Source organism: Pelophylax lessonae (genome assembly GCF_965119305.1).
Source record: "Pelophylax lessonae genome assembly, chromosome: 4".
NCBI classification, from domain to species: Eukaryota; Metazoa; Chordata; class Amphibia; order Anura; family Ranidae; genus Pelophylax; species Pelophylax lessonae.
In genome coordinates, this window is record NC_138771.1 from 499,442,623 (window position 1) to 499,457,480 (window position 14,858).

At 41.5% G+C, this 14,858-nt stretch overlaps 1 protein-coding gene across 2 annotated transcripts in view; it reads right to left on the minus strand.

Moving 5' to 3' along the window:
- Nucleotides 1-14,858, minus strand: part of LOC309553436 (sodium- and chloride-dependent betaine transporter-like) — a 146,372-nt gene that overhangs the window by 73,097 nt on the left and 58,417 nt on the right. Inside the window, exons 2-3 of one of the 2 annotated variants that reach the window (XM_082254633.1) lie at nt 7,593-7,784; nt 2,814-2,948 (exon numbers count right to left, since the gene is read on the minus strand). In XM_082254633.1, coding sequence (XP_082110759.1) covers nt 2,814-2,919 — 106 coding nt within the window. In that variant the 5' untranslated portion in view covers nt 2,920-2,948; nt 7,593-7,784. The remainder of the gene's footprint in view (nt 1-2,813; nt 2,949-7,592; nt 7,785-14,858) is intronic. The other variant, XM_082254634.1, reaches the window with a different exon arrangement.

The window sequence follows — 14,858 nt, forward strand, 5'->3', positions numbered from 1 at the left end:
CTCAGTATTTGAGGAAGTGGAAGGAAGGGAAGTGGAAGTGGAAACCTTACAAGAAAACCTGAACAAAATAATGGGTTGGGCAACGACATGGCAAATGAGGTTTAATGTTGAAAAACGTAAAGTAATGCATTTGGGTGCAAAAAATTTGAACGCAAGTTACTCACTTGGGGGGAGAACCTCTGGGGGAATCTAGGATGGAAAAGGACCTGGGGGTACAAGTAGACGATAGGCTCAGCAATGGCATACAATGCCAAACTGCTGCAAGCAAGGCCAACAGAATATTGGCATGGATTAAAAAGGGGATTCCCTCCAGAGATAAAATTATAATTCTCCCACTCTACAAGACTCTGGTCAGGCAACACTTTTGAGTATGCCGTCCAGTTCTGGGCACCAGTCCTCAGAAAGGATGTGCTGGAGCTGGAGAGAGTCCAGAGAAGAGCAACAAAGCAAATAAAAGGACTTGAGAATCTCAGCTATGAGGAAAGTCTACAAGAATTTAACTTATTCTCTCTGGAGAGGAGAAGCTTGAGATGGGATATGGTAGCAATGTACAAATTCTGTACTGATGACCCTAGCATAGTGAAAAAACTTTTCAGTGAAAGAGAATTTAAAAAGACACGCGGCCATCCAATGAAATTGGAAGAGAAGTGGTTTAAACTTAAACTGTGTAGAGGGTTCTTCACTGTCAGAGCAGTAAGGATGTGGAATTCTCTTCCACAAGCAGTGGTATGGTATCAGCAGGGAGTGTCGAAAATTTAAAAAAACTATTAGATGGGCACCTTAACAATCACAACATACAGAGATACTCTTGACACAGACACAAGCACACACTCCACAGGTTGAACTGAATGGGCTGGTGTCTTTTTTCAACCCTACCAACTATATGTAACTATGTAATGAAACATTTGTCTGCCACTCGTTGCTGAGAAAGCCATAGCGCAGATAACTCAACTCATTTGGCAGCAAGGGGCTTATTTACCCCCCCTATTTACCAAAGCTAGAGAGGGCAAAATTAGTCACAATTCTGCAGAGAAACCAATTAGCTTCTAACCCCAGCTTGTTTAATTAAGCTTTAGCAATAAAACCTGGCAGCTGATCGGTGACTAATTTTGCCCTCTCTAGCTTTAGTAAATAAACCCCCAAGTTACAAACAGCTATATGCACTGTTGTGTGCCTAGCGGGGAGCTCTCTAGGAAGTCTGATGAAAACTGATTTGAGCCCCTGTTCACATGGTCAAATCGCATGACAAGTCCCACCCTATTGTTGACAATGGAACTGTTCAAAATGGTGCTACGCCAACTTTGCGGTGCCACACTGATTTAAAAGGAGCAACTTGCATAGACATCTGTCCATGAAGTTGCACACGTCAGCCAAGTCACACCTAAAGTCACAGTGAATTGCGGCTTTGAAATTATGTATTTTCAAGTGAAGTTGTGCAATTTCAAAGCTGCATTAAGTGTGAACCAGGGCTCACTATCACCACAAGTTTTTTTTTTTTTATCTTGTCTTGAGAAAGCATGAAGTCAAACATTTTTGGACAGGAACCCATTGTCCACAAAACTGATCATCGTCATCATAAGGCCGATTACCTTATTCCATAGTATAGGCAACAGGCACTGCTGCTTTGTACGCAGAGAGGTTATTTACCTTAATATGAAACATTGGCAGCTATGCAACGGACTGGAACAATTCCCTATGCACTAGATTCAAGTACAGTAATCCCCATTTCCAGTTTGACAAGTTTGTTTGCTCTCTCTTCCAAGTATTAAACAATCATATAAGGTGTGAGATGAGCTTGTTTATTTCCAAACTGTCTTCAAGTAACATTTCAATCACCCAGCTGTTCATTCAATGCAACACATGTGCTTCACTTAGTTTAGAATTATTAAAAAAAGAACATTACAACTTAAAATCTACCTTGCATTTTCTTCTGGGTGAGAGACTGGAGCTTCTGGTTACATGATTTTAGTGCCATGCACCTTCACTATACAGCTTGTAAATCTTCCCAGTGGACTATTTGATAATCTCTTTGGCCTTTTGTAGTGAAAGTAAAACAAAAGGCAAAACTTTTTTTTATTTTTTTTTATTTTGGAGTAAGGAGGGTTATAACTGCATTTTTGTTTGCCATCTGTGTCCCATTGGGGAGATTTCTCTTCACTTCCTGTCCCATAGACAGAACAGGAAGTGAGAGGAAATCCCTCCAAAGTGAACGAATCCCATTGTGTCACCAGAATTATTGTCCGCATTGGAACATTTTCCTCCATTAATGTCCTGGGGACAGCCCAAAAAGTGGGTTTTTCTTTTATTTTTAGTGATAATGGTAAACAGGACAAATAGAGGCAGTGTGTCTCCCTATTGGGGGCACAGCCAGCAATAAAAATCTGACAGGTTTTCTAACCCCTCTCCTCTCTATCCAAAACAAAAAAAGTTTTGGATTTAGCCCTCGTTCACATTGAATGTAGCTTTGAAATCGTGTGACTTCATCTGAAATCGCACGATTTCGAAGCTGCATGTCAGTGCGAGTTCAGGTGCGACTTGGGAGACATCTGTGCGGCGTCATGCACAGATGTCTATGTAAGTTGCACCCAAAATCACCAAAAGTAATGCGGGAACTACTTTTTCGAATCGATGCGGCACCGCAAAGTGCATTTGCTAAAACTAGGGTGCGACTTGTCATGCGAGTTGGCCTGTCAACTCGCATGACAAGTCGTTCTGGTGTGAACAGGGGCTAAGTTATGCTTATATACTTTTGAACATTGATCTGAGTACATATCTTTAAATTAATGTTTAGTATTTCTTTTTCCTACACTTACCAGAGAAGAGAGGGCATATTTTTACCCAGGCGGTGGTGGGCCCTTGTGTGGTATATTGTCCCAACGCGATCTCAAGGAAGAAGATGGGAATTCCACAAGTGACCATGAAAATGACATATGGGATAAGGAATGCCCCTGTATTGAATACATACAACACACATTATAAACTGCACAGCGAGTAGAAATGTGATTCAAAATTTGGGTTATATTTTTATTTTATTAGGTTTTTATTTTTATTTATTTCTTTTGGTAAATGTAGTATGGCAGGATGGTAAAATATTTATATTTTTCAATAGTATTTATTATCGATCTTGCTTTCTTGTGTACATGCTCCTGAATTATGCAAAATGTTTAAATTTTCCTTCATCCCCCAGAGTTGTTTTGGGATGAAAGTTGTACTACTGAGTAGACAGCAAAGCCTGTAGAAAACCTAAAAATATATGGCTGTGTGTGTGTGCATAATTACTGACAAACTATTCACAGACTGGCATATTCACAGACTAGCATATTCACATACTGGCATATTCACATACTGGCATATTCACAAAATAACATATTCACATACTGGCATATTCACATACTGGCATATTCACAGACAGGCATATTCACAGACTAGCATATTCACATACTGGCATATTCACAGACTGGGATATTCACAGACTAGCATATTCACAGACTAGCATATTCACAGACTGGCATATTTACAGACTGGCATATTCACAGACTGGCATATTCACAGACTAGCATATTCACAGACTGGCATATTCACAGACAGGCATATTCACAGACTAGCATATTCACATACTGGCATATTCACAGACTGGGATATTCACAGACTAGCATATTCACAGACTAGCATATTCACAGACTGGCATATTCACAGACTAGCATATTCACAGACTGGCATATTCACAGACAGGCATATTCACAGACTAGCATATTCACATACTGGCATATTCACAGACTGGGATATTCACAGACTAGCATATTCACAGACTAGCATATTCACAGACTGGCATATTTACAGACTGGCATATTCACATACTGGCATATTCACAGACTGGCATATTCACAGGGCTGAACACTCATTGTTTAACTGCTGTTAGCCGATCCTCAAGCAGATATAAATGCAGCTTTGACAGATTTAAATGCAGTGCGGGAGCTGCCGTCACAGCACATGGCTCTGAAGAAACGACAGGGGCGGATGTTCCTTCAGAGCGCATGCGCCAATGACGTCGGTGCAGGTTTAGGAGATATTTACAGTACCTATAGGTAAGCCTTATTATAGGCTTACCTATAGGTACAAACATTACAGGAGGGTTTACAAACTCTTTAAGAGCCGGTTCACACTGGGGCGACTTGTCAGGCGACTTGGTCGCCTGACAAGTCGCCGTGGGCCACCTGCCATAGATTAGCACAGGACCCGTTCTAATAGGAGCGACACAAGTCGCTCCGACTTAGAAAAAGGGTCCTGTACTACTTTGGTGCGACCTGGAGCGACCTGCATTGACTTCAATGCTATGAAGTCCGTGCATGTCGCTCCGAGGTCGCGGTGCGCGCTGTGCACCGCGACTTCACAGGTCGCCCCGGCAAGTCGGATCGCCTCAGTGTGAACCGGCTCTAAGACCTGGAAGGTTTTACGCCCTTAATGACCAGGCTATTTTTTTGCGATACATCACTGTGTTACTTTAACAGACAATTGCGCGGCCATGCTGTACCAAAAAAAAAATTGATTTCATTTTTTTCCCACAAATAGAGTTTTTTTTCAGTGGTATTTGATCACCTCTGCGGTTTTTATTTTTTGCGCTATAAACAACAAAATCTACAATTCTGAAAAAACACCAATATTTTCTACTTTCTGCTATAAAACTTAGCCAATAATTTTTGTTTTTTAAAAAATCTATTTTTTTAATCAATTTAGGTCAATATGTATTCTGCTACATATTTTTGGTAAAAAAAAATCCCAATAAGTGTATAATAAATAATTCGCGCAAAAGTTATCGCTTTTAGTTATTTTTACTAGTAATGGGATCAATCAGAAATTTTTAGCGAGACTTTGATATTGCGGCGGATGGAACGGACACCTAACTGACACATTTGGGGGAACAGTGACTACAGTAATCAGTGCTAAAAATATGCTCTGTTACTGTACTAATGACACTGACAGGGAAGGGGTTAACACCAGGGGTGATCAAAGGGTTAAATGTGCACCTAGGGAGTGTTTTCTAACTGTATGGGGCATTGATTCACTGAATGAACACAGAGACCTGTATTCCTAAATAGGAGGAACACAGGATCCCTGTGTTCATCTCTGACAGAACTGCGGTCTGCCTTGTTTACATCGGCAGACCGCCGTTCTGTCTCCATGGGAAGCAATCGCAGGTGGCCGGCAGACATCATATTCGCCAGACCCGCTAAATGGCTCCCCCTCTGGCCAATCGGTGCGTGTGCAGGTACATCGTTTCGCGTAAAAGAGCCGACCTGCCGCTGTAAAACTACGGCGGCTGGTCAGCAAGTAGTTAAAAGTGTCCATAAAACACCTGAAAAGTGCTTAGTATTTTACTGGCAGTGTAGAAGCACCTCAGTGTGAAAGAGCTCTAAGACAACTATCACACTGAGGCACTTTTTAAGTGCTTTGGCGTTAAAAAAAGTGCTTAAAAAGGCGCTTTTGAAGAGCTTTTTTAGGCCCTTTAAAGAGCTTTTCAGGCACTTCCCATTCATTTCAATGGAGAGGGGCGGTTTTGAGAAGCTTTTATTAGCGCTTCAAAACATGCTTCAAAGATGCTGCTTGCAGGATTTTTTTTCACCGCTCCCGCCAGCGCACCGCCAGGGTGATAGCATTTATTGATTTTAATGGAAATAGGTTTTCCTGAGCTTTTCAGGTGCTTTTTTTTTTTTTTTTTTTTTTTGAAAAGCACCTCAGTGTAAAAGGGGTCTAGAAGTTGAACTTTACAGCAAAGCTGTCAAAAATGTAAAAATAATGAATAGACCAATAAAAGATAAAACATAGCAGCTTTTTTCTGCAATACTCATTTCCAATCCAGAGCTGCACCAACCGTACTGTTTTTTAGAGGTCCTCAGTCTTCAGGGTTAAATGATTACCAGCATATTTCAACCCTTTTCATTGGCTCAACACCAGGCTGTGACTGGACAATGAGAGATAGTGATCAACTCATCTCTATGTCACTCTATTTCAGCATGCTCTTTGTCAGCACATGAGCTGATTGGCTTCTTGTGCTGCTTCTTCATCAACCAATCTGAGCTCTGCTGTATAGACACTGCAAGAGGCTGCTACCAAATCAAATTTAAGTGCCTACACTTCTTGTATTTAAAAAATACATTTAATGATGTATTAACAACTTCTTACAAATGTGTGTATCCGTACCTCCTTGGGATTCAGTGATCAGTGGTTCTACCAGGGTCATGGTTGTAGCTGCAGTCATGCCCCGGGTATCTTTTTTTAGAGCTAGCAATGCTCTATTATGTAAAAGTGATCCTAGTGTCTATACAGCTGCTGGATAACTTTTGCATCTGGTGTAACATGGTCCCCTTCCCCTTGCTGCCTTCTGCTACCTTCCTACTGAAACCAGCAGTCGGGGAGGCACACCATAGAGAAGAAGAAGGAACCTCCATTCCCGATCTTCTCTATGGTGCATGGAACCAGAAGTAACAGGGATTTTGGTTTTGTGTAAAGCATCTGATCAAACCGATCTTGGTTTGTTTAGATGCTTTTGAAGGCAGAGGGGAGATATGGGGTCTCTCAGTAAAGAGTACCTGTCACTGCCCAAGCTATCACAAGGGGTGTTGTTCATCCCTTGTGATGGCAATAACGTTAATAAGAAATAAAAGACAGCGTGGAAAAAAAAAGTGCCCCTGTCCCTCTTGCTCATGCGCAAATGTGAACATATACATAGGCCCGGCATGCATATGGAAACCGACATCACACCACACATGTGGTATTCCAGCGAACATCAGAGTGAGAGCAATAACTCTAGTGCCAGACCTCCTGTGTAACTCTAAACTGGTAACCTGTAAAGACTTTAAAAGCACCGCCTATGCAGATTGTTACCATTACCGTTGTTTGCCACCATTCCATGGGCATACGCAATTTTAAATTTTCTCACACATGTGGTATTGCCATACTCAGGACGAGTATCAGAATGTATTTTGGGGTGTAATTTTTGTTATGTACATGCTGTGTGTTAGAAATATCTTTTAAATTGACAACTTTGTGTAAAATAAAATAGGTTTTCATTTTCTTTCCACATTTTCCAAAAACTGGTGGAAAAAAATTACATGTTCAAAAGACTCATTATGCCTCGTAGAATGTACATTAGGGTGTCTTCTTTCCAAAATGGGGTTTACATTTTGTGGGTAATTCCATTGTCCTGGTGCTCCAGGGCCTTCAAAAATGTGATAGGTACTCAGGAAATGAAATGTGTAATTTATGCCTTTAGAACACCTGAAGGTGCTACTTGGTTGTTGGGCCTCTGTATGTGGCCAGGCTGTGAAAAAGTCTCACACATTGCCATACTCAGGAGGAGTAGCAGAATATATTTTGGGGTGTAATTGCAAGTTTATCTATGCCATGTGTAGAAAATAACTTTTTAATTTGATAATTTGTGGAAAGAAAAAATAAAATCTTCATTACCCAAACTATTGTGGGCAACACCTAGAACAGCCAGGTTAGAGGTGGCAGTGCCAATCCTTCACATTTACAGACAGTGGCAACTTTTTCTTAGTTTATATAAAAAAAAGTAGGTACAATGGACCTCCTACCTCCACCATTTTTGTAGCAAAGGTATGGGAACCTCCAGATGTTCCCCAATCCGATGATTCCACCTACAACAGACAAAATGAACTCTACCCTGCTCCCCCATTGCCCTCGAGATTTTAGCTCTGGTTGCTGATCCTTGGTATGTGTCAGTTGCTTGTCACCCTCAGGACTGGGCAGATCTCCATCGGATGAACCTACAGACAGGAAACGTGAACAATTATAGTAAACCTGCTGACAATGTAATCTTCAATGCAAATAGAAGTAGTGCTGCTATTTTATTTGCAGCAGGGTTTTTTAGGTGTAGGCTTCTATTGGGATCATGTTTCAAGATATGCCCATATTTAAAGCGTAACTCCACTTCTGTTGAAAAAAAAAACATTCCCCTCTGGGTGATCTATGTACAGTGCCTTGTGAAAGTATTCGGCCCCCTTGAACTTTGCGACCTTTTGCCACATTTCAGGCTTCAAACATAAAAAACTGTAATTTTTTGTGAAGAATCAACAATAAGTGGGACACAATCATGAAGTGGAACAAAATTTATTGGATATTTCAAACTTTTTTAACAAATAAAAAAACTGAAAAATTGGGCGTGCAAAATTATTCAGCCCCCTTAAGTTAATACTTTGTAGCGCCACCTTTTGCTGCGATTACAGCTGTAAGTCACTTGGGGTATGTCTCTATCAGTTTTGCACATCGAGAGACTGAAATTTTTGCCCATTCCTCCTTGCAAAACAGCTTGAGCTGAGTGAGGTTGGATGGAGAGCGTTTGTGAACAGCAGTTTTCAGTTCTTTCCACAGATTCTCAATTAAATTCAGGTCTGGACTTTGACTTGGCCATTCTAGCACCTGGATATGTTTATTTGTGAACCATTCCATTGTAGATTTTGCTTTATGTTTTGGATCATTGTCTTGTTAGAAGACAAATCTCCGTCCCAGTCTCAGGTCTTTTGCAGACTCCATCAGGTTTTCTTCCAGAATGGTCCTGTATTTGGCTCCATCCATCTTCCCATCAATTTTAACCATCTTCCCTGTCCCTGCTGAAGAAAAGCAGGCCCAAACCATGATGCTGCCACCACCATGTTTGACAGTGGGGATGGTGTGTTCAGGGTGATGAGCTGTGTTGCTTTTACGCCAAACATAACGTTTTGCATTGTTGCCAAAAAGTTCGATTTTGGTTTCATCTGACCAGAGCACCTTCTTCCACATGTTTGATGTGCCTCCCAGGTGGCTTGTGGCAAACTTTAAAAGACAATTTTTATGGATATCTTTCAGAAATGTCTTTCTTCTTGCCACTCTTCCATAAAGGCCAGATTTGTGCAGTATATGACTGATTGTTGTCCTATGGACAGAGTCTCCCACCTCAGCTGTAGATCTCTGCAGTTCATCCAGAGTGATCATGGGCCTCTTGGCTGCATCTCTGATCAGTCTTCTCCTTGTATGAGCTGAAAGTTTAGAGGGACGGCCGGGTCTTCGTAGATTTGCAGTGGTCTGATACTCCTTCCATTTCAATATTATCCCTTACACAGTGCTCCTTGGGATGTTTAAAGCTTGGGAAATCTTTTTGTATCCAAATCCGGCTTTAAACTTCTCCACAACAGTATCTCGGACCTGCCTGGTGTGTTCCTTGTTCTTCATGATGCTCTCTGCGCTTTACACATACCTCTGAGACCATCACAGTGCAGGTGCATTTATACGGAGATTCTATTTATCATCATTAGTCATTTGGGTCAACATTGGATCATTCAGAGATCCTCACTGAATTCCTGGAGAGAGTTTGCTGCACTGAAAGTAAAGGGGCTGAATAATTTTGCACGCCCAATTTTTCAGTTTTTTATTTGTTAAAAAAGTTTGAAATATCCAATAAATTTCGTTCCACTTCATGATTGTCACTTGTTGTTGAATCTCCACAAAAAATTACAGTTTTATATCTTTATGTTTGAAGCCTGAAATGTGGCAAAAGGTCGCAAAGTTCAAGGGGGCCGAATACTTTCGCAAGGCACTGTATATTACAAGGATTTTTACCAAACTTTGTTGCAGATTCCTACCTTTTGTTATTCTGAAGAAATCCCTGTTTGTTCCTCTGTGCTGAGTGGGTCAAATGGGAGTGCCTTCATAATTATCTATCAGCTGTGCAGCTGCAGAGCACTAATGAGGAAATATGCTGGGCCTGCATCCCTTTAGACGTGTTTTTATTAGGAGTATCTCACCAAAAATTACTTTTTTTTTGTTGCAGGGGATGCCAGAAATCTGACTTGTATGTTAGTGCAGACTTCTGGGAAGATTGGTCAGTCAATCACACAAGCAGGAAATTATGTTTCTGGGGTGTGGTCAGTACACATTCTGTGTACAGAACACCCCCAGGTAGCCATATTGCATTGCATTTTCAGAAAATTACAGCAGCTGCAGATTGAAAAGGAAAGGTAATTTTTAATAAAATTAAATTACAATATGATTTGTGTCACAATTGTATACGTTATATTGTTTTTTCTTTATTTGCTATTTTTTTTCCCCATGAAAGTGGAGTTAACCTTTAACCTCTTCCCGCCCGCCCGACGCCTTTTTACTGCGGCAGTGCGGCCCTCCTGCGCAAACCTACGTCGGTCACGCATCTGCAGCTAGGAGGCGAGCGCGCGCTCCCGCCCCCACTCGGCAGTGGGGAAGCGAATGCATGGGGCAGGCGGCTCCGATTGCCGCCTCACACCCGTGATCGTTCCCCACTGAGAGAGAAGGACAGGCAGCTGTTGTAAACACAGCTGACCATTCTTCTCCCTGGAATGATCATAGAACCCCTGTGATCCTTCTATATAGGATCACAGGTCTCTATGATCATTTCAAAAGCCACGCCCCCCCCACAGTTAGAATCACTCCCCTAGACTCACATTTAACCTCTTAATCACCCACAATGGTAACCCCTTCCCTGCCAGTGTCATTATTACAGTAACAGTGCATATTTTTAGCACTGATTACTGTAGTAATGTCACTGGTCCCCCCAAAAGTGTCAAAAATGTCAGTTAGGGGTCCGATCTGTCCGCTGCAATGTCGCAGTCCCGCTAAAAATCGCAGATTGCCACCATTATTAGTAAAAAAAAACAATAAAACTGACATAAATCTTTCCCGTAGTTAGTAGCTGCAATAACTTTTACACAAACCAATCAAAATATGCTTATTGTGATTTTTTTTTCATCAAAAATATGTAGCAGAAAACAAATTGGCCTAAAATGTTAAATTTTGATTTTTAATTTTTTTTTGTTTTTTTTGGGAATGTTATACAGCAGAATGTGAAAAAAAGGACATCAATTTTATTTAGGTAAAGCGTCGCACGACCATGCAATTGTCTGTTAAAGTAACGCAGTGCCGAATCGCAAAATATGGCCTAAGCATTAAGGGGGCAAATCCTTCCGGTCCAGAAGTGGTTAACTGGATTTCAGTCCTTTAACTCATGGGGGTTGAGCATCACATGTGGGCACTAACATGACTTCCTGTTGTTTGGAAGCTACGTACTACACTCTGATTGCACCTCCTACCAGTCATGATCTGCTTGCAATACATAGAGAAGCACAGAGACCTGGGGATGATGTCACTGAGTCTACCAGTAGGTTATGAAATGACTGGGAATTTTAAACTAGGCTTAATTTTTATGCCTGTATAAGTGCATTAGGGATATAAGTTGACCATGTTTAATAATTATTTGGGGTGTTGTAGCATTCTCTTTGTTTGTGACAAATGGGGCCAAAGTGCATGGTTTGTCAAAGATGGATCTGTGAGGCCAAAGTTGCCACAAAGTTACATATTATATAACACACTAGGGGGCATTTGCCAATTATTTCATACAGCAAAGTAGTGGTAACCAGGAGCTGTTAGATACTGTCACATATTTATTATAGAGGTTCAGCTTCGTTCATCAATTCCTTTCTAGGCTATTAAGTAACACTGTGAAAAAAATAAAACCTGCCCCAACCAACTTGTCATCGGGATTCTGTTTGGAGTGAAAACTCCAGTCAAGAATTACAATTTTCCAAATAATAGTATGTTAACTATCTATATTTGATATTATTCATTTTCTGGCTAGCTGCTTGTGTAGCTTAGAAAGTCTTAAACTAGACAAACAGCTTCTTCCTGTTCTTCACCGACAATGCTATCTCCCTTTATCTGAATTTGATAAGGTATCTTTTACTTCCTGAAAAGGTTGTCGGTCTTTCTTAGACAGGCATGCTTAGTTAGCTCACATTAATGATTGCAGGGGAGAATTTAAGGTATTAGGTTGTACTTCCGCTTTAAGGCCCGTACACACACTATAAGAAAATCAGAAGTAAAATTTTGTCCGACGAACGATCTGCCGATTTTCTCATCGTTAGTACGGTGCTTTCGACAGCCCATTACGAATTTCCGGACGACAAAACCTGAACGTGCAGGCTATAAAATTTTTATTGTATGTGAACACGTCTCATTTTCGTTTAATTGGTTCAGTTTTTATCGAAAAAAAAAAAAAGCAAGACTACACATGCTCAGAAACGAAATAACACATACAAAACAATTCAACACATGACATCACTTCTGAAATTAAATTCTGTCGTATGGGAATTTTCGTATAAAAGTAACCTCTTCACTTTTGATATAATACTAGCATGCAACAAAAATTCGTCTGATCATCTGATCATGTGTATGAGGCTTTAGAGGCACTTCAGGTGCGACAGACGATTACCAAATCGCACCTGAAGTCACATCTATGTCACCGTCTAAATAGGTGTGATTTCAAGTAGCGCAATTTGAAAAATAGTTCATGCATTATTTTCCACGATTTTATGTGCGACTTGCATTGATATCTGTGCATGAAATTGCACACATGTCATCAAGCCGCAAAAGAAATTGCGCTGTCCTGTGGCTTTGAAACCACGTATGAATCAAGTAGCATGATTTCAAGACTGCATTCATTGTGAACGGGGGCACAATTTCAAGACTGCATTCATTGTGAACGGGGGCACGATTTCAAGACTGCATTCATTGTGAACGGGGGCACGATTTCAAGACTGCATTCATTGTGAACGGGGGCACGATTTCAAGACTGCATTCATTGTTAAAGGGGGCACGATTTCAAGACTGCATTCATTGTGAACGGGGGCACGATTTCAAGACTGCATTCATTGTGAATGGGGGCACGATTTCAAGACTGCATTCATTGTGAACGGGGGCACGATTTCAAGACGGCATTCATTGTGAAAGGGGGCACGATTTCAAGACTGCATTCATTGTGAATGGTGGCACGATTTCAAGACTGCATTCATTGTGAACGGGGGCACGATTTCAAGACTGCATTCATTGTGAACGGGGGCACGATTTCAAAGCCACATTCATTGTGAACGGGGGCACGATTTCAAGACTGCATTCATTGTGAACGGGGGCACGATTTCAAGACTGCATTCATTGTGAATGGGGGCACGATTTCAAGACTGCATTCATTGTGAACGGGGGCACGATTTCAAGACTGCATTCATTGTGAACGGGGGCACGATTTCAAGACTGCATTCATTGTGAACGGGGGCACGATTTCAAGACTGTATTCATTATGAACGGGGGCACGATTTCAAGACTGCATTCATTGTGAACGGGGGCACGATTTCAAGACTGCATTCATTGTGAATGGTGGCACGATTTCAAGACTGCATTCATTGTGAACAGGGGCACGATTTCAAGACTGCATTCATTGTGAACAGGGGCACGATTTCAAGACTGCATTCATTGTGAACAGGGGCACGATTTCAAGACTGCATTCATTGTGAATGGGGGCACGATTTCAAGACTGCATTCATTGTGAATGGGGGCACGATTTCAAAGCCACATTCATTGTGAACGGGGGCACGATTTCAAGACTGCATTCATTGTGAACGGGGGCACGATTTCAAGACTGCATTCATTGTGAATGGGGGCACGATTTCAAGACTGCATTCATTGTGAACGGGGGCACGATTTCAAGACTGTATTCATTATGAACGGGGGCAAGATTTCAAGACTGCATTCATTGTGAACGGGGGCACGATTTCAAGACGGCATTCATTGTGAACGGGGGCACGATTTCAAGACTGCATTCATTGTGAACGGGGGCACGATTTCAAGACTGCATTCATTGTGAACGGGGGCACGATTTCAAAGCCACATTCATTGTGAACGGGGGCACGATTTCAAGACTGCATTCATTGTGAACGGGGGCACGATTTCAAGACTGCATTCATTGTGAATGGGGGCACGATTTCAAGACTGCATTCATTGTGAACGGGGGCACGATTTCAAGACTGTATTCATTATGAACGGGGGCACGATTTCAAGACTGCATTCATTGTGAACGGGGGCACGATTTCAAGACTGCATTCATTGTGAATGGGGGCACGATTTCAAGACTGCATTCATTGTGAACGGGGGCACGATTTCAAGACTGTATTCATTATGAACGGGGGCAAGATTTCAAGACTGCATTCATTGTGAACGGGGGCACGATTTCAAGACGGCATTCATTGTGAACGGGGGCACGATTTCAAGACTGCATTCATTGTGAATGGTGGCACGATTTCAAGACTGCATTCATTGTGAACGGGGGCACGATTTCAAGACTGCATTCATTGTGAACGGGGGCACGATTTCAAAGCCACATTCATTGTGAACGGGGGCACGATTTCAAGACTGCATTCATTGTGAACGGGGGCACGATTTCAAGACTGCATTCATTGTGAATGGGGGCACGATTTCAAGACTGCATTCATTATGAACGGGGGCACGATTTCAAGACTGTATTCATTATGAACGGGGGCACGATTTCAAGACTGCATTCATTGTGAACGGGGGCACGATTTCAAGACTGTATTCATTATGAACGGGGGCACGATTTCAAGACTGCATTCATTGTGAACGGGGGCACGATTTCAAGACTGCATTCATTGTGAACGGGGGCACGATTTCAAAGCCACATTCATTGTGAACAGGGCTTATATCTGCTAAAACTGCAAAGCGGTCTCAGTTTACTGTCACAAGTGCATAGAAAACCCAGGGCAACTTTGCTAAAGGAGACATTTTAATTTGTGTCTAATTCCATCACTAATATTTTATGAAACCTCCCCTCTTTTTGAGTCATATAGCTAATAATACCTAAATAAACCACCTCATTTTAAGATTAGGCATTCAAGAAACTATCATATTATGCTACTTATTAATTTGGATCTTATACCTGCGTAGCACAAATATATTATGCATAGTATGAACACTGACTGACATTTCCTCTA